General features: G+C 42.5%; 1 protein-coding gene across 1 annotated transcript in view; it reads left to right on the plus strand.

Annotated features, from left to right (window-relative positions):
- The window catches only part of LOC130298173 (uncharacterized), a 308,559-nt gene that overhangs the window by 243,443 nt on the left and 40,375 nt on the right, over positions 1-24,741 (plus strand). The window contains exons 11-16 of the mRNA XM_056551085.1: positions 513-639; positions 723-1,205; positions 2,813-3,826; positions 6,122-6,315; positions 12,544-13,323; positions 13,467-14,507. Of these exons, the coding sequence (XP_056407060.1) occupies positions 513-639; positions 723-1,205; positions 2,813-3,826; positions 6,122-6,315; positions 12,544-13,323; positions 13,467-14,507 (3,639 nt within the window). The remainder of the gene's footprint in view (positions 1-512; positions 640-722; positions 1,206-2,812; positions 3,827-6,121; positions 6,316-12,543; positions 13,324-13,466; positions 14,508-24,741) is intronic.

The following is a 24,741-nucleotide window of genomic DNA, read 5'->3' on the forward strand; positions in this document are numbered from 1 at the left end:
AATGGAGGGGTCTGGTGATGATTAGAGGTGACACTGCTGGGACATTATACAGTAATGGAGGGGTCTGGTGATGACTGGAGAGGTGACACTGCTGGGAATGCTGGGACATTATACAGTAATGGAGGGGTCTGGTGATGACTGGAGAGGTGACACTGCTGGGACATTATACAGTAATGGAGGGGTCTGGTGATGACTGGAGAGGTGACACTGCTGGGACATTATACAGTAATGGAGGGGTCTGGTGATGACTGGAGAGGTGACACTGCTGGGACATTATACAGTAATGGAGGGGTCTGGTGATGACTAGAGAGGTGACACTGCTGGGAATGCTGGGACATTATACAGTAATGGAGGGGTCTGGTGATGACTGGAGAGGTGACACTGCTGGGAATGCTGGGACATTATACAGTAATGGAGGGGTCTGGTGATGACTGGAGAGGTGACACTGCTGGGACATTATACAGTAACACCACTGGAGGGGTCGGGGTGATGACTGTATCATTATGTGTCAGGTTCCTATAAGGTGTCAGGACGTGGCGGTCTATTTCTCCATGGAGGAGTGGGAGTATGTAGAAGGACACAAGGATCAGTACAAGGATCAGGTCATGATGGAGGATCAGCAGCCCCTCACGTCACCAGGTAATAGACATGACTATATACACACGTCCTCTCATTATTTGTATGTAAAGAATGAATTCAGTCTCTGTATGTGTTCCCTACAGTCAGATCCAGTAAGAGAACAGCACCAGAGAGGTGTCCCCGTCCTCTTGATGAGCAGAATATGGAGGACATTCCTACAGGGAAAGATCTGATCTATATTTATGCTATTGACATAAAGGAAGAAGAAGAGACAGAGGTGAGCGGTGATGAGCAGTATAAGGAGTACATTCCTATAGGAAAAGATTTGATCTATATTAATGCTACAGACATAAAGGAAGAAGAAGAGAAAGATGTGAGCAGTGATGAGCAGTATAAGGAGGACATTCCTACAGGGAAAGATCTGATCTTTATTAATACTACAGACATAAAGGAAGAAGAAGAAGAGACAGATGTGAGCGGTAATGAGCAGTATAAGGAGGACATTTCTACAGAGAAAGATCTGATCTATATTAATGCTGCAGACATGATAGTAAAAGTTGAAGAAGAGACACATGTGAGCGGTGATGAGCAGTATAAGGAGGACATTCCTTCTGGTAACCACCCAGGTAAGTAGTGATCACTAAATACAGAGAAGGGTCACAGATTCTATTCTGTCACCGGCTGCAATAATATTTTCGGGAAGTATTGGTGTAACTAGAATCTTTGGGACTTCAGGGCAAATACTGTCCCCCTCCCCCCTATATTGACTCTATAGCAGTTGACTTGATACCATCACCACTACATAGTGACTGAATAATACCGCCATACTGTTTATGAAACACATTATATACAGACTAATATTACTCCATATAGCAGCAGATACCAGCTCTCTGTCTCTCTGGAGTCGCTATCTTTCCTTTTTCATCCTGAGTATAAGGGATAAGTGTCTGACCACTGGAATCTGGCTTTTGTTTAGAAGGCGGGGTGCTGCGGGAGATCACGTGGGGGCCCCAGCAGCCGGACCCCCGCGATCAGACATCTTATCCCCCATCCTTAGGATAAGGGATAAGATGTCTAGCAGTGGAGTATCCCTTTAAATCCCTTTATTCTTTCCCTCTGATACGGAAATGTTCCGGTTCGGGTCACCTGTGTGGGTCCAAATGGAGGTATAGGTGCGGCTGGCGAGCCGTGAGCGAAAATCATTAAAAATAAAGGTTCCCCTTTTAACTTGATTCCAGGAAAATTTCACTAACTTTATTAGGACATAAGTCTTTCTATACACATTAATAGACAAAAGACAAAAATCTGATACTCGCTGCCTAGACAGGATAGGGGATAGGTTATAGATCACGGGGGTCTGACCCTTAGGACTCCCCGCGATCTCCCGAACGGGGCCCCGGCAGTCTGTTGGAAGCGGCCGTTATGACCCCCACAGGATGCCGCGGCCGACACACCCTTTATGTATTTCTATGGGATACATGGAGGGGGAGTGTCGGCCGCCGCTCCATGCAGGGGTTGGTCCGCCCACTTCAAGCCGACTGTCAGGGCTCTGTTCAGGAGATCGCAGGGAGTCCCAAGAGTCGGACCCCCGTGATCTATAACGTATCCCCTATCCTTTGCCTGAATTCTCTGGCTGGCATGAGGATTATAAAGGGGATGATTTGGATGACTGCTCCATTATAACCTGCGGGGTCAGGTGGATTGGGGGGCACGGTCATTTGGTCCCTGACTGGGCCCCATAGCAGTGATTTTCCCTGAGGCTGTGTCCACATGATTGTCAAAGACTGGTGTCCCTGCTCCTTGTAAGGCAGTGGTGTCAAACTGTGGCCCTCCAGATGTTCCAAAACTTAAACTTCCGAGCATGCTGGGAGTTGAAGTTTTGCAACATCTGGAGGGCCGCAGTTTGAAGATCACTGCACTAAGGGATACCATGAGAGGGAAGCCTTGATTTACCTTTCAGGGACAGTGTACATCCTCTGGAGGAGGCAGACAGACCTTTGGTGTGCAGTCATGCTGGGAGTTAAAGTTTTGCAACATCTGGAGGGCCACAGTTTGACACCACTGTTGTATGGCTGCTCCGCTATCATAGCAACTATCTTTCTTCAGTTTTGCAGTAAATCTTATTTGAAAATGAAGGATGGATTTACAAAGTACTATTGCTTAGAAATGCAAAAATGTCCTGGGTTGTTAATGGGTTAATACTCAAAAATTAAAAATGTGTTATTCTCTGCAGATTCTTGTAGCAGGAGATCAGAGGAGAATCTTATATCTTCAGATTATAAAGCAGATGATGATATCACACAAGATACATATGAAGAACATTCCATTATCCCAGATACACCCTCAGCCCTTCACAGCCAAGATCTGTCATCTCATCCTTATATACAGGTCCTGTCTTCTCAGTCATCACTGGATTTTCAGCAAAATAAAAGCCACAGAAGGGGTGTTGGACATCAACAAGCTCATATAGGAAAGAAACCATATTCATGCTCAGAATGTGGGAAATGTTTTACTTTTAAATCAGGTCTTGTTACACATCAAAGAACTCACACAGGAGAGAAGCCATTTTCATGTTCAGAATGTGGGAAATGTTTTACTCAGAAATTAGATCTTGTTAGACATAAAAGAACTCACACAGGGGAGAAGCTATTTTCATGTGCAGAATGTGGGAAATGTTTTACTGATAAACCAAGTCTTGTTCAACATCAAAGACATCACACAGTGGAGAAGCCATTTTTATGCTCAGAATGTGGGAAATGTTTTACTCGGAAATCACATCTTGTTGTACATCAGAGAACTCATACAGGAGAGAAGCCATTTTCATGTTCAGAATGTGGGAAATGTTTTGCTCAGAAATTAGATCTTGTTAGACATAAAAGAACTCACACAGGGGAGAAGCCATTTTCATGTGCAGAATGTGGGAAATGTTTTACTGATAAATCAAGTCTTGTTCAACATCAAAGAAATCACACAGGGGAGAAGCCATTTTCATGCTCAGAATGTGGGAAATGTTTTACTCGGAAATCACATATTGTTGTACATCAAAGAACTCACACAGGAGAGAAGCCATTTTCATGTTCAGAATGTGGGAAATGTTTTGCTCAGAAACCAGATCTTATTAAACATCAAAGAACTCACACAGGAGAGAAGCCATTTTCATGTTCAGAATGTGGGAAATGTTTTGCTCAGAAAGCAAATATTGTTAAACATCAAAGAACTCACACAGGAGAGAAGCCAATTCAGAGCAGTAGATGATGCAGACAACACATCTATATATTAACCATGTACATAGGATATCTGACATTTATACATATATCATATACTGCATCTCCAAACTTGTTACCACTTATTAATAAAAGTTTTCTTTCTTATATTATTTATTATTCTTATATTCATCTCTGCACACTGGACTTATAATAAATGTAATATTGTCCCTGACGTTGTATATAGGGAATGTAACGCGTCAGTGTTGTCCCCGCCCCCTTCTCATTATGATTATAGAGACTTTAATTCAAGGCATCAGACAGGATCCGCGCGTCTCCCTTGAAGATCGTCTCTTCTGAACATAAGACGCTGCAGATACTTTTATTTATCACAAACCCTAGATGAGCGTTTCCCGTCTTGACGTCTATTTTCGGTCTCAGATCATAAAATCCATTTTTCTATATGAGAAGTCGTCAATATCTCGGCGTCCCCCGGGTTCAGTAAACATCGGTGTAATTCTTTTCCTTTTCTTTGTCCTCCCCGGGGTATAAAATACCTAGAGATCTGATCACATCTGGTACAAGATCTCTTTACTTCACACTTTGCGCCATTATTACACGGATTGAAGACCCAGTTACACGCTCGTAAATTCCCATATATGTCGTGGATTGGAAGGAAAAAGGTTCTTAAATCTTATATTTACCAATAATATTTTATATTTTTACAGTCCGTCCCTATCATAGTACGGAATTGTTATTTTTCTTCTATCCGATGGTTATTTAATAATTTTGTTATGATTCAGAAGAGACCACGTGTCCCGTATAGACGCTCACCCTGAAGACATTAGACGGCGGTTTTGTGTTTCCGGATTTACACACTTATTATAAAGCTTTTCCTTCGTCTGGATTATTAGAGCTCGTTCGCTCTTCTTTTTCTCATCCTCCCCTTTATATTCCTCCTCATGTGGATATGGAATTCTCCTCAGTCCCTCCTTCTATAGGGCCCATTTTGTGGCCCCCGCACTCCTCCTTGGCCTCTCTAGTTCTTTCCTCTTTTATATATAACTTTGTCGGTATTACGAGACTGCTCTACGACTGATTCTGATTTCCCTTCTCCCCTAACCCCACTTTCTTTACTCCCTATGGTTATTACTAAACACATTTTCCCTCTTCCCCTTTGTGGGAACGTTTATATTCTTTTACGTTACGAGATTTATATTCTTCTACTAAGACTTTGGCCATAGAGGAATCTCAGGCTTTCTGGGGTTTTATAAGTAAATTTATCATTACTCTCCAATGTTTTAAGCGTTATACTAACATACGTCCCTGAAATTGGTTAGAGAGATTGTATTTATTTCCTAAATAATAATAAAATACCAAAAACTAAAGAGCAACCCCATAGAGGTATATAAAAAAGAACTAATTCAAAAAGGTGTAAAACTTGGAATTTTAAATAACAACGAGAGAGAATTTTTGATGGTTAAGAATCCAAAGATACCGGCATTTTTTCATATTCCAAAGGTGCACAAGACACTTAATAACCCCCAGGCAGGCCCATAGTGTCGGGCATTGATTGCCTCACAGCTAATTTGTCCGGATATGTAGATCTACAGTTACAAAAATGTGTGGTGCAGTTACCGGCATATTTTACAGTTACTACAGGACATTAACCTTTTATGGACGCCGGGCGTATGCATATCTCAGAATCAGAATATTCGGTAAAAGCGTTTTTGAGTTATTAATTCGTAAAGCGACGGTGGTCAGAATTGCGAAAAAGGGCTCAGTCCTTAAGGTGAAAAAGGGCTGCATCCTTAAGGGGTTAAGTGGAAACAGGGATACATTATCGGCACCCTAGATGTTACCTCCCTATATACAATTATAGAACATAACAAGGGGAGGACAGCATCAGAACACTTTTTAAAGCAATACACGGACACCCCCAGGAACAGATAAATTTTATAGGGGAATGTATTTTATTCATTTTAAATCATAATAATTTTAAATATGACATTTACTTTGTACAAAGATGGGGGACTGCAATGGGGACCAGATTCGCACCCAGTTATTTTAACCTCTATGTAGGACATTGGGAAGAAAATAACATTTATAAGGGAGGTAAACGGTGCGGGTCTTGTCCTATGGTAAAAGATGTATTGATGACGTGATTTTTATATGGGAGGGGAGGGAATCCAGTCTGCAACGTTTTTTTATTGCAAATAAAAATAATATTTATTTAGATTTTTCAGCTACGTATAGTGAGACTGGAATTCACCTTTTAGATTTAAATATTCAAATAAAAAATAATGAATTGATTACTACTACATACATAAAACCGACAGATAGCAATAGCTACATTGAAAGGACTAGCTGTCATTTACCACAGTGGTTGGATAATATTCCAAAGAGTCAATTTTTACGTTTGAGAAGGAATTGCACAATGCTGGAAGACTTTGAAAATGAAGCAAATACTCTGAAATCCAAATCTTTGAGTAAAGGATACAAGGAGGAAATATTAACCAATGCAATGGATAAAGTAAGAGAAATGGAACGTAGTACACTATTAGTAGGGGAAAACGCACCTATGCCAATGGAAGAAGGAACAGAAAATGGAGAAATACAAACACTCAATATACCAATCATCACAACCTTCTCCTCGCAAAGTTTCCGGGTAAAAAAGATTATTAAAAAATATTGGAACCTTTTACATAATGACAAAGTTATTGGATAACTGCTACCCAAAGAACCATCATTTGTGTTCCGGAAGAATAAAAATATAGGGAACAATATAGCTCCAACCATAAAAAATCCCCACGGAAATCAAACAAAAAAGAAACCCCTACTAGTTCCATCTGTACCCTAAAAAATGTTTTTTTTTCCATGCCGTCGCTGTCAATCATGTTTAGCAATGAAAAATAAAATCCCCGTGTTTTCCATTTTTGATAGAGAAAACACAGTTGAAAAAAGAATTATAAGCCATATAGATTGCAAAACCCAGGGAATAATCTATGGGTTACGCTGCCCATACAATAAAACATACATCGGGCGTACGAAAAGAACTCTCCAAAAGAATAAGAAGGCATGTATAGAATATTAACCCCTTAAGGACGCAGCCCTTTTTCACCTTAAGGACTGAGCCCTTTTTCACAATTCTGACCACCGTCACTTTACGAATTAATAACGGGAAAACGCTTTTACCGATTATTCTGATTCTGAGATCGTTTTTTCGTGACATATTCTACTTTATTTTGGTGGTAAATTTTCGGCGTGAAAAATCCCCAAATTTCATGAAAATTTTGAAAATTTAGCATTTTTCTAACTTTAAAGCTCTCTACTTGTAAGGAAAATGGATATTCACAATAAATTAAATTTTTCTTCACAAATACAATATGTCTACTATATGTTGGCATCATAAAATGGACATATTTTTGCTTTTTGAAAAAATTTGAGGACTTTCATGAAAATTGCTAAATCTGAAGGGACAGATGTTATAGAACTACAACTCCCAGCATGCCTGGGCAGTTGAGGCATGCTGAGAGTTGTAGTTTGGCAACATCTGGAGGGCTACCATTTGGGCACCACTGTAACAGTGGTCTCCAAACTGTGACCCTCCAGATGTTGCAAAACTACAACTCCCAGCATGCCCAGACAGCCTTTTGCTGTCTGGGCATGCTGGGAGTTGCAGTTTGGTCTTCCTAGTGGTTGTCACAGTAAAGATCGTTTTACTTTCACTTTCAATTCCCCCCCCCCCTCCCACACAGTCGATTCCCTACCTGAGCAAGTATCCAGCAGGCTCCAGCGAAGATCCCGGGTCCCCAGGCATCTTCTCCTGCATGTACGGCCTCCATCTTCTTCCCAGATCCCCTCGACATCCGTTCTGACTAATGGCAGGGGATAGGAGGAGATCGCAGCTCTGCGACCTCACTCCTATCCCTTAGGCTGATTGGGGCTGTCAACTCCGATCAGCCCTATTTTCGGGGTGATCGGGTCACCAGAGACCCGATCAGCCCGGAATTGGAGAAAATCGCATGTCTGAATTGACATGCGATTTTCTCCGATCGCCGACATGGGGGTGTCTTAGGACCCCCCTGGGCGATGTGCCTGGGTGCCTGCTGAATGATTTCAGCAGGCATCCGGCTCCGGTCCCCAACCGGCTAGCGGTGGGGACCGGATTTCCCATGGGCGTATGGATACACCCTTGGTCCTTAAGGACTCGGAATGCAGGGCGTATCCATACGCCCTGTGTCCTGAAGAGGTTAATAGGGGTTTTGAGGGGCATCCCCTGTCTAAGCATTATAAAGAAAAATATTCATTCACTGAAGGACCCACATTTTTTGGACTGGAACAAATCTTCCCTCACTGGAGAGGGGGGATTACATAGCGCAAATGTTACTCGTTGGAGAATCAGCTAGGGCACCACAGGTAGATTTTGCAAACATCCAGATCCGAACCTATATACAGTAACCCCCCGACATACGATGGCCCCGACATATGATCAAATCGACATACGATGGCCCCGACATATGATCAAATCGACATACGATGGCCTCTCAGAGGCCATCGCATGTCAATGTCAGCATCGACATACAATGCTTTTTTATGTCGGGGCCATCGCATTAAGTGCTATCCAGCAGCGCAAAATGCTTAAGCTACTGCCGGATAGCAGCTTAATGTTCCCCGTGTGGCGCGGTAAGTATTACTTACCCCTCCACGATGCTCCGGGGTGCCCTCCGGGTCCAGCGCTGGTCCTCCGGTGTCTTTTCGGCCCTCTCCGGTGACGTCAATACGAAGCTGCGCACGCCGTCCCGTCATCCAATAGGAACGGCATATGCAGCGACGTAATGACGTCGCTACGTAGGCCCAGTAAGGCCTTGCGGAAGTCAGCGGAGGACTGGAGAAGACCAGGAGAGCCCAGCGGAGGCCCGGGGACACCATCGGGAGCGGCGGGGACACCATCGGGAGCGGCAGAGACACCATCAGGAGCGGCGGGACGCGGTCCGGATCGGCGGGGACAGGTGAGTATGACTTTACTTTTTTACATTGCAGGAATCCCTCAACATACGATGGATTCGACAAACTATGGCTCATTTGGAACTAATTACCATCGTATGTTGAGGGACCACTGTAAAAGCAAGAAGAGACAGAATACACCATCCCAGACGAAGTCGTATTACTTCCGAAACACATCGGATTTTTGTCCTCTTCTGCTACCTGTAGTGACGTCACTAGCAGATACTGCGAACTACCTGGACACTGGAGGATTACGGAACGGTAGAGACGCCACCGGCTGGGGCTGTCTCCCGTCCGTGTCCCATAACTTACACAGCTGCATATCTACTGCTGACATCGTGGATGCCTTACACAACAGTAAGCCTAACGGAAGAATACATAAAGGATTCACAGGTATTCTTTTCTTGCTACGGATGCAGAACATTGCCCCCAAGAAAAGTACAAATCAACCATGCACTTATATGTCCGGCTCATAGAATATTTCCTCTTTCTCAGCACGGTGCAATTCACCTCCATTAAACAAGTCATACCTTCAAGAGAAAAATACTATATCCTGAAAAGTGTGTGTGTATATATATATATATATATATATATATATATATATATATATATATACAATTTTATACTCATTTTCAGCAGAATGTTGCACCTATTTAATCACATCCTTTGTATTTACAGCATAGTGCACCTTTTCAACCATCCAGCATTTGCAGTTCACCGATTCTTCTATATTTACCAGTATAGACGGGTAACTGCAAATTATTGCACTTTAATCACCACTGCAGACTATTGCACCTTAATTATTAGCGCTGATTATTGCACATTTATTCACACTTTTAACCTTTGTATATGGTATATAGGGAACCATATTATTTTAATCGGCAGCTTACCCTGATGGTGTCCACCCTAGGTAGCGCTTGTAGTGTATATTTTCTGTACTATCTAAGCTTTATTCTTATCTGATTTCTTCTGCTCCTAATAGTAACCAAAATGCATCTTATATGAGAAGAGGAGCTGAATATCCAACTCTCTGAAGAACAGTGCGGATTTATCTCTAGCGCTCATGTGGCTCCTCCCCCTGTATTTGTATACAGGAGAGTTCATATAAATTATATTGTCGGGGGTATGGGACTCCTCTCCTTTTGCCACATGGTATTCCAGAATCTTCTCAATGTTGGAGGTGTGGGATTGAGTCGTGGACTCTTTTACATATACAGGGGTCCTGCTTAAAAATTCAATCTTTCTGGTGGGAAGATATTTCGATTACCGTATTACTCGAATATAAGCAAATTTTTTCATGCAGAAAAGCGTCCATTTTTACCGGCATGGCCCCAGACTCCTCCAGGGTAGGGACGCTGCAGGGTCCGTCCGCATGCAGGTGGGGAAAGTGACCCGGTCTGGTGGTCCATCCACCTTCTCCACTCCGGGCTGGCCCCGAACTAGTGGCGATGGGGTAGGGTCGCTGCTGCACATTGACACCACCATGCAGGGACGCCCCTGACATCACAGACGTTTCCCTTTCCTGGTTGCCCGGCAACAGGAAAATACCCACCACCGTCCAGGATGGATGATGATGGGAGGGGGGATGGATGATTACGGGGGGATGGATGATGACAGGAGGGGGGGTGGATGATGACAGGGGGGATGGATGATGACAGGAGGGGAGATGGTTTATGACAGGAGGTGGGGGGGTGGATGATGACGGGGGAAGGGTGTTTGTGGCAGTTGATTATAGGCTAATTCTTGAGTCAATAGGTTTTTCCCAGGTTTATGTGGTCAAATTAGGGGCTTCGGCTTATACTCAAGTATATACTGTATTTTCTTGGTTACAACAAAGACTCTGGAAATGGTTCTTCTAGGACAATCTGATCCTATAGGTGTTAGATTAGTGGGATCTCCTACTCTACACAGGGTCCTTCCTTAGGTTATAGAGGGAAGAACAAGTTGTGTTCGGATGAAGTGCGGAGAAGAATTAACCAGGTGGCTCTATGGTTGGTTCCCAGCTCTCTGAGGGGCTGAAGCCAGCTGTGCGCTCTCCGTTCAAGGAAAGGACTTGTTAGACGTCATTTGTTCATTTAAAGCTCCTGGCGCCTGGAACAACATGACTGAATAAGACATATTCTCTCACATTTCAGCCATGTTGTTCAGGCGCCTTGAGCTTTAAAGGGGTACTCCGCCCCTAGGCATCTTATCCCCTATCCAAAGGATAGGGGATAAGATGTCTGATCGCGGGGTCCCGATGGATAAGATGTCTGATCGCGGGGTCCCGATGGATAAGATGTCTGATCGCGGGGTCCCGATGGATAAGATGTCTGATCGTGGGGGTCCAAGATGATGACATTGCTGGATCGGTGACTAAGTTATAAAAGAAAAACGTTTTTTCCCCAATGTCTCCTTTATTGTTAACAAAAGATTAAAAAAAATGTAACAAATCATCGTTCCACCACAATTATATTCATATTGCCGCAATAATACAGAAATTACAAAAATAAACTCTTTGTAGAAAAGAAAGATAGAAATAGATAGAAAAATAAATAAATAATTATTTAATGAAAAGGTTCTAATATAAATATGGCGCAACAACATATTTATAATGCAGCATACTACATACGGGGGAGTACTGGAGAAAGACCTGGATTTCTTTTTCAACACAAATATGTCCCCAGATACACGTCCTGCGCTCCTCTGGATCACTGGCGTACATTAGGCGCCCCTTCCCATAGACTTGCATTGAGGGGGTGGGGCGTGACATCACGGGGGCATGATGTCACAAGGGGGCGGGGCGACCACGGAAGCCCGCACCTAGTGTTTGGAACTAAATGTTCCGGACGCTGGGGAGCGGAGTATCCCTTTAATAAATGAGCAACAAGAATTAGAAAACCAGAATAAGATCTCTCAGTCTTATTTTAATGACATCACTCATTTTACCATAAAATGTACGTCTAACCTAAAAAAATAATAATTTTGTGATAAAATTTAAACGAAAACAACAATTTTGCACATTTTGGAGGGTTTTGTTTTCACACTGTACACTTTACGGTAAAATGACGTTTTCTTTATCCTGTGGATCAATACAATTAAAATGATCCCCATGATTACATACTTTTCTATTATTGTACTGCTTTTGACAAAAAAGCTGCAATTTTTGACTTTTTTATGTTTAAGTCGTTCACTGTACGGGATCATTAACATTATAATTTGATAGTTTGGACATTTATGCATGCGGCGATACCAAATATGTTTGTTGATTAATTTTTTTACGCTTTTTTGGGTGTAACATGGGAAAAAGGGATTTACATTTTATTGGGGAGGGGATTTTTCAAATTTTTAAATTTTTTTTATACACTTATGTCCCCATGGGGACTATTTATAGATCAGATTGCTAAAACTGTTCAGTGCTATGCATAGGACATAGCACTGATCAGTATTATCGGTCATCTTCTGCTCTGGTCTGCTCAATTTCAGACCAGAGCAAAGTTTAGGGGACCTCCGTCCGCCATTATGGCGGCGCCGCGGGCAATCCAATCATCCATTTAAACATGCGCATTGCTGCAGATGCCGTGATCTGTATTGATCATGACATCTGAGGGGTTAATGGCAGCATCAGTGCGATCGCTGATGTCCACCATTACTGGCAGGGTCCCTGGCTGCTGATAGCAGGCGGGTCCTGCAGTGTTTGATGCTGTTGCGGTCATGTAAATGGACATAAATGTACATCCTGGTTAGCTCCCCGTTCCCTAACTCCTTCCTTCAGGCATTTATCACAGTTATCCCCAAAGAGGGTAAGGACCCCAACCTGTGTCAAAGCTATCGACCGATTTCCCTTATTAATGTGGATGCCAAATTATACGCCAAAATGCTTGCGCTGCGATTGAGCCCGCTCTTAGGTGCCCTCATCCACCCTGACCAAGTGGGATTTGTCCCCGCCAGAGAGGCTCGAGACAACACCTTGAAAACCTTCTCTGTCATGCACTACGCCCAGACTGCTCGGCTGCCGTGCATCCTGTTATCCCTGGATGCCGAGAAGGCCTTCGATAGAATGGCGTGGGGGTTCCTGAGGGGTGCTCTCACGCAACTGGGTTTAGACCCCCTAATGCTCCAGCGTATTTTTGCTCTCTATGCCAATCCGCAAGCTAGGGTCAGGGTCAATGGGTCCTTATCCTCCCCTATCACCATCCGCAATGGCACCAGACAGGGTTGCCCCCTTTCCCCCTTACTCTTTGTTCTAATGATGGAACATCTCCTCCAGGCTATTAGACAATGTGAAGCGATCAGGGGGGTCCCGATAAAGCATGAAGTGGTCAAATGCGCGGCATTTGCCGATGATTTATTGTTATACCTTTCTGCCCCTGATGAGAGCCTCCCTGCTCTCCTCTCACTTTTGGATGAATATGCCGCCTTAAGCAATTATAAGTTAAATGTTTCTAAGAGTGTTGCCCTCGATGTCTCCCTGGGCCCGCAGGCTGTTTTGGTGCTCAAGGGGCGATTCGCCTTTCGTTGGGCGTCCTCCTCCTTCACATATTTGGGGATTCAGGTATCGGGTGACTTGACACGTATCTTCGACCTGAACTTTGGCCCCCTCCTTTCCTCCTTTACTTCAGATCTGACGAAATGGGACAGACGTGACTTCTCCTGGTTGGGATGAGTGAATATCATTAAGATGAATCTGTTGCCCAGTATCTCTTCCTGACTCTTCCTATCTTCCTCCCCCGCTCCTTCTTCCAGACTCTCAACAGACTGTTTACCCGCTATGTCTGGGGCTCACATGGACACTGTATGGCCCGACGGGGTCTGACTCGACCGAAGACGGACGGGGGACTGGCCCTTCCCGACCCCTATTTATATTACCTGGCCTCGGTTGCCACTAGGGTTATGGACTGGTTCCACCATCAAGACCGTAAGCTTTGGGTGCGTTTGAAGGCCCTCCTTTCCCCGCTCCCACTGACGTCCCTTCCTTGGATGCGAGCGTCCTATTGGTCTGCTGCTCACTTGACGGGTCTCCCGCTAGTGGCGCGGTCAGTGCTCCGGGTGTGCCTCCGTTACTTGGGTGCGGCGGGCCTCCTACGCCCCAATGGCCCTTTGACACCGATATGTGGCAACCCTGACTTCCCCCCGGGGAGACTCTCTAGCTCTTTCCTGACAAGGCTGCGTGGGACAGTGTTCCAGTTTGTCCATGTCCTTCACTCTGGGTCCCTGAAGTCTCTAGCGGAGGTCCTACAGGGGCAACTGACACACTTCTACGCAACCTGGAGGCTCTCCTTAGACCTCCACAGGCCATCCTTGTGTATAGCTGACAACTCTCCAGGTCATCTTATTTCGGTGCTCTATGCCCTTCTGCAGTCGAGTGATGATGCTCGGGCTCTGGCCCATAGGGAGGGATGGTCCCGGGAGATGGGCCGCACCTTTGCCCCTCAGGACTGGGAAAAGGCGTGTACCTTGTGCCATAAATCCTCCGTGTCTGTTAAAATTCAGGAAACAAATTTCAAAATCCTGTCGAGGTGGTACCGTGTGCCGACTTTGCTTCACCGATGCTACCCGTCAGTCCCTGACACGTGTTGGAGGTGTGGCTCTGCCCCTGGGACCATGGTACATATCTGGTACGATTGCCCTCTTATTACGCCCTTTTGGTCGGTAGTCCTAGACGCAGTCTTCAGGATTGTGGGCTTTGCTGTTCCGAGGTCCCCTCAGGCTGCCCTGCTGTCCATGCTGCCGGGCCAGGTGAAATCCCTAAAGAAGGGCCTGGTTGGAATCTTACTCTCAGCTGCTAGGAGGGTGGTCCCCCGCAGATGGAAATCAGTACAGCCCCCGCGCTAGCTGACTGGGTTCAGGAGGCTCAGACTATCTACGGGTTGGAGGAGTGTAGGGCGGATCTGGTGCATTCACTGGATCGTTTTGTGCGGAGATGGTCGCCTTGGGCGGCCTTTCTGTCCTCCCCTGAGATTCAGGCTATCCCCTTCATCCCTATCCTTGAGTGAAGCTGAAGTGCTGGGTGCTACTTGACGAACCGACCTATCTCTCTACTCCCTGCTGCTCGACTCTCTTTCTTTTTACACCCCTTTTAAAAAATTTTTTTTTATTTTATATATATTTTTCTTAATCCTACTCCCCCCGCCTATTGGCTTTGCTGAGCCTCTCCTCTTCTCTACCCTCTGTCCTCTTTACCGCTTTTTCTTCTCCCCACTTCTCCCCCCTCCTCTTTGTTTTTTTTTTTTCTCCTTCCCTCCTCGTTTTACCCTTACCTTCTGTGTGTACCTCCTGTTTCAGTTTAACCCCCGGGTTTTTGTATTTTTTTTTGTTTTCGTTCTTAATGGGTTCCTTCATAATCATTTGCTGGTTTATGGGATTGAATCCTGTCTTTTTTACCCCGCTGTGTAATTTCTCCTGATAGTTCCTCAGCTATACTAATGCAGTAGACTGTGTAAGATTTCTCTCATTACCATTGTTATATGATCTCGCCAGTGATTGTCAACTCTGCGAGTGTTGTAGTTGGAGATTTATTACCACCCTACTTGCGGTGGATGTTGTTTGTTCTCCCATATTTGTTCAATAAAAACTTTTTGAATACAAAAAAATGTACGTCCTGGTGTGTGAAGTACCCTGCACCAGGACGTACATTTACATCCGTGGTCGTTAAGGGGTTAAATATGGATTTAAAAATACACGCTAAAATTCTGTCAGGCCGTCTTTCCATGTGGATGCCTCAGTTGGTTTATTAAAGGTCGCCAAACATGTGACAACGCCGGGAGAATCTTGAACCTATTCCATGATGTGGCGCTGGAGGAGGAGTCTACTGTTTCGGTCGCTGGATGCTGAGAAGGGATTGGACCGTATAAACCGGTGGTTTACCCTCTCACCATCCAGCAGAGGGGGATGGGGGGGGACTTTTCGGATGCAGTAAAAGCTCTATATACAGCCCCATATGCTGGGGTCTTTACATACAGAGAATTATCACAAGAATTTATGATTAGTAACAGGACCCGACAAGGTCCCCCCCCCCGTCCCCGTCCCCTTTTATCCTCTGCATAGAACCTATAGCTCAAGCAGTTCCACAAGATCCTGGTATTTCTGGGGTCTCAATAGGAGAAGGAACCAGACAATCTCCCTCTATGCAGATGACATAATATTCACCCGACAACAAGAGTCATTGCCTAAGTTTCTATCACTGAAGGATTTCAGCAGGATCTCTTATTACAAGCTTAAAGGAGTATTCCAGTTAAAAACTATTTTTTTCATATCAACTGGCTCCAGAAAGTTAAACAGATTTGTAAATTACTTCTATATAAAAAAAATCTTTATCCTTCCAGTACTTATCAGCTGCTAAAGTTGAGCTGTTCTTTCCGGTCAGACCACAGTGCTCTCTGCTGACACATCTGTCCATGTGAGGAACTGTCCAAAGTAGGAGAGGTTTGCTATGGGGATTTGCTTCTACTCTGCACAGTTCCTGAGACAGACAGAGGTGTCAGCAGAGAGCACTGTGGTCAGACAGAAAAGAACAACTCAACTTCAGCAGCTGATAAGTACTGGAAGGATTAAGATTTTTTTTTTATAGAAGTAATTTACAAATCTGTTTAACTTTCTGGAGCCAGTTGATGTGAAATTTTTTTTTTACTTGAATACCCCTTTAACCCCTTGGCGACTCAGGGTTTTTCATGTTTTCCTCTTCACCTAAAAATCAAAACCCTTTTTGCACCTACAGACCCATATGATTGCTTATTTTTTGCGCCACCAATTCTACTTTGTAATGACAGTCATTTTACCCAAAAATCTACAGCGAAACGGAAAAAAAAATCATTGTGCGACAAAATTTAAGAAAAATCACCATTTTGTAACTTTTGGGGGCCTCCGTTTCTACGTAGTACATTTTTGGGTAAAAATGACCCCTTCTCTTTATTCTGTAGGTCCATATGATTAAAATGATCCCCTACTTATATAGGTTGGATATTGTCGCACTTCTGGAAAAAAATCATAACTTCATGCAGGAAAATTAATACGTTTAAAATTGTCATCTTCTGACCCCTATAACTTTTTATTTTTCCGCGTACAGGGCGGTATGAGGACTCATTATTTTGCGCCGTGATCTTTAGTTTTTATCGGTACCATTTTTGTTTTGATCAGGCTTTTTATTAATTTTTATGGTATAAAAAGTGACCAAAAATCAGCTATTTTGGACTTTGGAATTTTTTTTTACGTGTACGCCACTGACCGTGTGGTTTAATTAACAATATATTTTTATAGTTCGGACATTTACGCACGTGGCGATACCATATATGTTTATATTTATTTACATTTTTTTTTAAAAATAGGATAAAATAGGAAAAGGGGGTTGATTTGAACTTTTATTAGGGAAGGGGTTAAATCACATTTATTTACTCTTTTATTTTGCAATGTTATATTTCCCATAGGAGTCTATAACATACAGTACATTGATTGCCAGCACTGATCAATGCTATGCCATAGCATTGCATTGATCAGTGTTATCGGCGGTCGATTGCTCAAGCCTGGATCTCAGGCTTGGAGCAATCAATCGTCGATCGGACGCGCCGGAGGCAGATGAGGGACCCTCCTCTTGTGTCCTTGGTACCCCGCAGTTTTGTTGTGATGGTCCTGATCAGCTCCCTCAGCCAGCTGGAAATGCTATTTTCCTATTTTAGACGCCGCAATCAACATTGATTGCAGCATCTAAAGGGTTAGTGTCAGACATGGGACCAATCAGTGATGTCCGTCATTAGTTGTGGGTCCTGGCTGCTAATAACAACCGGGACCCACCAGGTATGAAGCGTGCTCAGCTTCATTTATGGCCAGTGTCCTGAAGGGGTTAATAGATTCCTTACTATACCCTGTTATAAACCTCATATAGGTAAGTGTCCTCAGGTGTCATCATGGAGGATTTCCGAGCTCTTTCTTTATTATAATCTTCCTGACAACATGGCCGACACTACATAAACAATAAATCTCCATATAATGGCCGTCCTTAGTATAGGTTATTCATATAGGAAGAGTTATATGGGCTTCAATGTCTTTAGTCTCATCTCACCCTCTTGGACTTTCTTCCCAAAGGGCCGGTTACCTCATCCAAAATGGTGGATTTCATCCTTCCAAGATGGCCGCCTCTGTCTCAGCTTCTCACAGCCTCCATTCTTCCATGCTTCGTCTCCCTCCTCATGAACTCATGTCTTAAAAGGGGCACTCCGCAGGAAAACATTTTTTTTTCTTTAAATCAACTGTTGCCAGAAAGTTAAACAGATTTGTAAATTGAAAATCTTAATCCTTCCAGTACTTATCAGCTGCTGTATGCTCCACAGGAAGTTCTTTTCTTTTTGAATTTCTTTCCAGTCTGACCACAGTGCTCTCTGCTGCCACCTCTGTCCATGTCAGGAACGGTCCAGAGCAGGAGAGGTTTGCTATGGGGATTTGCTCCTACTCTGGACAGTTCCTGGCATGGACAGAGGTGTCAGCAGAGAGCACTGTGGTCAGACAGAAAGGAAATTCTAAAATAAAAGAGCATACAGCAGCTGATAAGTACTGGAAGGATTAATATTTTTTTCTGTTTAACTTTCTGGCACCAATTGATAAAAAAAAAAAGTTTTACTTATACTCAAAGTCATGGGTATGTTTATTATATTTGGGGGTGTGTATATTATAATTGGGGGGTTGTATTATAATTGGGGTTATCTACTATAATTGAGGGTGTGTATATTATAAATGTGGGTGTCTATTATAATTGAGGGTGTGTATATCATTGGGGGGTGTCTATTATAAATGTGGGTGTGTCTATTATAATTGAGGATGTGTATATAATTGGGGGGTGTCTATTATAAATGTGGGTGTGTATATAATGGGGGGGGTGTCTATTATAAATGTGGGTGTGTCTATTATAATTGAGGGTGTGTATATCATTGGGGGGTGTCTATTATAAATGTGGGTGTGTCTATTATAATTGAGGATGTGTATATAATTGGGGGGTGTCTATTATAAATGTGGGTGTGTATATAATGGGGGGGGTGTCTATTATAAATGTGGGTGTGTCTATTATAATTGAGGGTGTGTATATCATTGGGGGGTGTCTATTATAATTGAGGATGTGTATATAATGGGGGGGGGTGTCTATTATAATTGAGGATGTGTATATAATGGGGGGGTGTCTATTATAAATGTGGGTGTGTCTATTATAAATGTGGGTGTGTCTATTATAATTGAGGATGTGTATATAATTGGGGGGTGTCTATTATAATTGAGGATGTGTATATAATGGGGGGGGTGTCTATTATAAATGTGGGTGTGTCTATTATAAATGTGGGTGTGTCTACTATAATTGAAGGTGTTTCCTTTATAATAATTCCTTATTTATATAGCGCACGCAGATTCCGCAGCGCTGTACACTCATATTGGTCCCTGTCCCCATTGGGGTCACATATTATTGAAGTGTGAGAGGAAACCGGAGGAAACCCACACAAACATGGAAGAACATACAAACTCTTTGCAGATGTTGGTGGATTTGAACCTAGGACTCCAGTTCTGCAAGACAACAGAACAAACCACTGAGCCGCCATGAGGGGTGTTTATCCTAATATATATATATATCTGGTTCATTACGAGTCCAGTCCTCCTCCCTTGTGGGCCGGCATGGTATACATTAGGTGGTGGGTGTTTTCTTATTGGATACTTCATGTGTATATATGGTATATCCTCCTACTGTACTGAAATAGTATTGTACTATGTCATTAGATTATATATATATACATCCAGCACTGTACAGTGTATCTCAGTGATAACCTGTAACCTTGATAATGAGAACACGTATTGAGAAATATCCCATAATATGTAACATATGTGAACAAAGAGCGATCTGTCAATCATGGCCGGTGGGGAATATCCAGTCCCAGCAGCTCCCCATGGATTATACCTGTTGGGTCTTCACCATGAGGAGCAGTGGACACATCATATCTCTACATTGTTATGGGGGATTATTTCCCAGCAGACAAAATTATAGAGATAAATGGATAAGAAACTTTATGTTTGAAAAGTAAATTTTTATTAATCACTCGTAACAATGAGAAGTTTTCAGCGGGCACTACCGTGGATTCACAGGGACTGATGCAAATCCCTTCTCCGATGGCAATAATACGGCCGCTCATAAATGCCTCTATCTGGTGGTGCTCAGCAATAAAGTCCTTAGACTAATGCAACTCCAAACAAATAAGAGAAAGAATGCGACAGCGCAACAAAATCCTTCAGGCTTTATATCATGCAGGTGTACAGACAGGTGCAAATCACAGAGCAACGTCCGGTTCACACTGACTTGTGCTTCTTCCTGCTCCCGGAGCCAGAAGAAGCACAAGTCAGTGTGAAAGGGACGTTTCTCTGTGATTTGCACCTGTCTGTACACCCGCATGATATAAAGCCTGAAGGATTTTGGTGAGCTGCCGCATTCTTTCTCTTATTTGTTTGGAGATTATTTATATATATATATAATATTCTAGTACCTGGTGACATATATACAGATGTGTTATTTGGATTCTATTTGCATTTTGTATATCAGACATTTTCTGGAATACTAATACTTTTTCGATTTATTGGTCTAAATTGATGTCTCTTGTGACTGACTGCAATGTTGTAATTTTTGCACAATTTGACAAGTTAAAAGGCTACTTTGTATGTGTTCTTTGGTGCATAAGAAGACTTGCTTTTCGAGTAAAACATTTTCCACATTCTGAACATGAAAATGGTTTCTCCTCTGTGTGAATTATCTGATGTTTAACAAGCCGTGATTTAGAAGTAAAACATTTTCCACATTCTGAACATGAAAATGGTTTCTCCTCTGTGTGAATTATCTGATGTTTAACAAGCCGTGATTTAGAAGTAAAACATTTTCCACATTCTGAACATGAAAATGGCTTCTCTCCAATATGAATTGTTTGATGTTCAGATAGATGTGATTTCTGAGTAAAACATTTTCCACATTCTGAACATGAAAATGGCTTCTCTCCTGTGTGAGTTCTCCGATGTTCAACAAGCCGTGATTTATAAGTAAAATATTTTCCACATTCTGAACATGAAAATAGTTTCTCCCCTGTGTGAGTTCTCTGATGTATTATAAGCCGTGATTTAGAAGTAAAACATTTTCCACATTCTGAACATGAAAATGACTTCTCTCCTGTGTGGGTTGTTTGATGTTCAACAAGATGCGATTTATGAGCAAAACATTTTCCACACTGTGAACATGCAAATGGCTTCTCTCCTGTGTGAGTTCTCTGATGTATTACAAGCCGTGATTTAAAACTAAAACATTTCCCACATTCTGAACATGTAAACAGCTTCTCCCCTGTAAGAGCTTTTTGATGCTCAACACTTCTATTATTACTTTTTTGAGATGACAGATCTTGGCTGTGAAGGGCTGAGGGTGTATCTGGGATAATGGAATGTTCTTCATATGTATCTTGTGTGATATCATCATCTGCTTTATAATCTGAAGATATAAGATTCTCCTCTGATCTCCTGGTACAAGAATCTGCAGAGAATAACACAGATTTTATTAATAATTGTGCCCATATTTATAGTCTTTTTAGTAGAACATTATAAGTGCAGCATGTGACATCATGGAACCTTCTCCCCGTCCTCCGGATAATAAATAGTTAATGTAGACATAATATAGGGTCTTCAGGTCACATACACCCCACTCCTGGACCCCATCACACTCCCATCCAGCAGCAATGAACAATCCATAGGGCACAAATCAGACGACAGCCGAGGCGGTTCAGAGCCCACAGCAATACAGAAGTGCTGGGAAATATCCCAAATTATTCCTCTAGTCGTATACATGGAAATCCTGCTGACTATATAAGATGGAGACAACAGGGACAATAAAAACAACAGCGCAAACAAGGACTTTACAGACAAGATCAGTATCAGGGAGGGTGCAGACCATATATCTCACTACACTCAGGGAAAATGCCTATAAAACATTATTATGTCCTAGGATGCGGATAAGTGTCTGATCAAGGGGGGGGGGGGGATCAGATTGCTGGGACCCCCACAATCTCCTGCATGGGACCCCGGCTTTCCCCAGGAATGGAGCGTGACAAACCCCCCTAAAAGTGGCAGATGACATGACACCCCCCTTCATGTATCTCTATGGGAGAGACGGAGATAGACGGACGCTGTATCTCTGTCTCTCCCATAGACACATATATTTGGGGGGGTGCTGGCCGCCACTTTGTGCCGGGTCGACACACCAAGTTCCGGGGATGAATCATCCCCGGGGTCCCGTGCAGGAGATCGTGGGAGGGTCCCAGCGGTAGGACCGCCTGTGATAAGTTGTCCTGCACGATAGTATTCCTTTAAAGAATTCCACACAAAATTGTTGCAGCCGGGGACTAAGTAGAATCTGTGACTCTTCAATTAGTGGTTACTACTGACCTGGGCTGCTGCCTGTAGGAATGTCCTCCTTATACTGCTCATCACTGCTCACATCTGTCTCTTCTTCTTTTACTATTATGTTTAAAGCATTAATATAGTTCAGATCTTTCCCTGTAGGAATGTCCTCCTTATACTGCTCATCACCGCTCACATCTGTCTCTTCTTCTTCCTTTATGTCTGTAGCATTAATATAGATGAGATCTTTCTCTGTAGGACTGTCCTCCTTATACTGCTCATCACCACTCACATCTGTCTCTTCTTCTTCCTTTATGTCTGTAGCATTTATATAGATCAGATCTTTCCTTGTAGTAATATCCTCCATATTCTGTTCATCAAGAGGACGGGGACACCTCTCTGGTGCTGTTCTCTTACTGGATCTGACTGTAGGGAACACATACAGAGACTGAATTCATTCTTTACATACAAATAATGAGAGGACGTGTGTATATAGTCATGTCTATTACCTGGTGATGTGAGGGGCTGCTGATCCTCCATCATGACCTGATCCTTGTACTGATCCTTGTGTCCTTCTACATACTCCCACTCCTCCATGGAGAAATAGACCGCCACGTCCTGACACCTTATAGGAACCTGTATTGTGAATAAACATTTAATTCTATACAATTCCAGGATGTTATATGGAGACATTTGAGGGGATATTCCTGCACATGATTTATCTTCTTGCTCTTGGATGATGAGGTGATACCAGATAACACAATACACAACATGGAGACATATATACCAGATAACACAATACACAACATGGAGACATATACCAGATAACACAATACAAAACATGGAGACATATACCAGATAACACAATACACAACATGGAGACATATACCAGATAACACAATACACAACATGGAGACATATACCAGATAATACAATACACAACACACAACATGGAGACATATACCAGATAACACTATACACAACATGGAGACATATATCAGATAACACAGTACACAACATGGAGATATATACCAGATAACACAGTACACAACATGGAGATATATACCAGATAACACAATACACAACATGGAGATATATACCAGATAACACAATACACAACATGGAGACATATACCAGATAACACAATACACAACATGGAGACATATACCAGATAACACAATACACAACATGGAGACATATACCAGATAACACAATACACAACATGGAGACATATACCAGATAACACAATACACAACATGGAGATATATACCAGATAACACAACACACAACATGGAGACATATACCAGATAACACAATACACAACATGGAGACATATACCAGATAACACAATACACAACATGGGGACATATACCAGATAACACAATACACAACATGGAGACATATACCAGATAACACAATACACAACATGGAGACATATACCAGATAACACAATACACAACATGGGGACATATACCAGATAACACAATACACAACATGGGGACATATACCAGATAACACAATACACAACATGGAGACATATACCAGATAACACAATACACAACATGGAGACATATACCAGATAACACAATACACAACATGGAGACATATACCAGATAACACAATACACAACATGGAGACATATACCAGATAATACAATACACAACATGGGGACATATACCAGATAACACAGTACACAACATGGAGACATATACCAGATAACAGAATACACAACATGGAGACATATACCAGATAACACAATACACAACATGGAGACATATACCAGATAACACAATACACAACATGGAGACATATACCAGATAATACAATACACAACACACAACATGGAGACATATACCAGATAACACTATACACAACATGGAGACATATATCAGATAACACAGTACACAACATGGAGATATATACCAGATAACACAGTACACAACATGGAGATATATACCAGATAACACAATACACAACATGGAGATATATACCAGATAACACAATACACAACATGGAGACATATACCAGATAACACAATACACAACATGGAGACATATACCAGATAACACAATACACAACATGGAGACATATACCAGATAACACAATACACAACATGGAGACATATACCAGATAATACAATACACAACACACAACATGGAGACATATACCAGATAACACTATACACAACATGGAGACATATATCAGATAACACAGTACACAACATGGAGATATATACCAGATAACACAGTACACAACATGGAGATATATACCAGATAACACAATACACAACATGGAGATATATACCAGATAACACAATACACAACATGGAGACATATACCAGATAACACAATACACAACATGGAGACATATACCAGATAACACAATACACAACACGGAGACATATACCAGATAACACAATACACAACACGGAGACATGTACCAGATAACACAATACACAACACGGAGACATGTACCAGATAACACAATACACAACACGGAGACATGTACCAGATAACACAATACACAACATGGAGACATATACCAGATAACACAATACACAACATGGAGACATATACCAGAT

Source organism: Hyla sarda (assembly GCF_029499605.1).
Source record: "Hyla sarda isolate aHylSar1 chromosome 1 unlocalized genomic scaffold, aHylSar1.hap1 SUPER_1_unloc_3, whole genome shotgun sequence".
NCBI lineage: Eukaryota > Metazoa > Chordata > Amphibia > Anura > Hylidae > Hyla > Hyla sarda.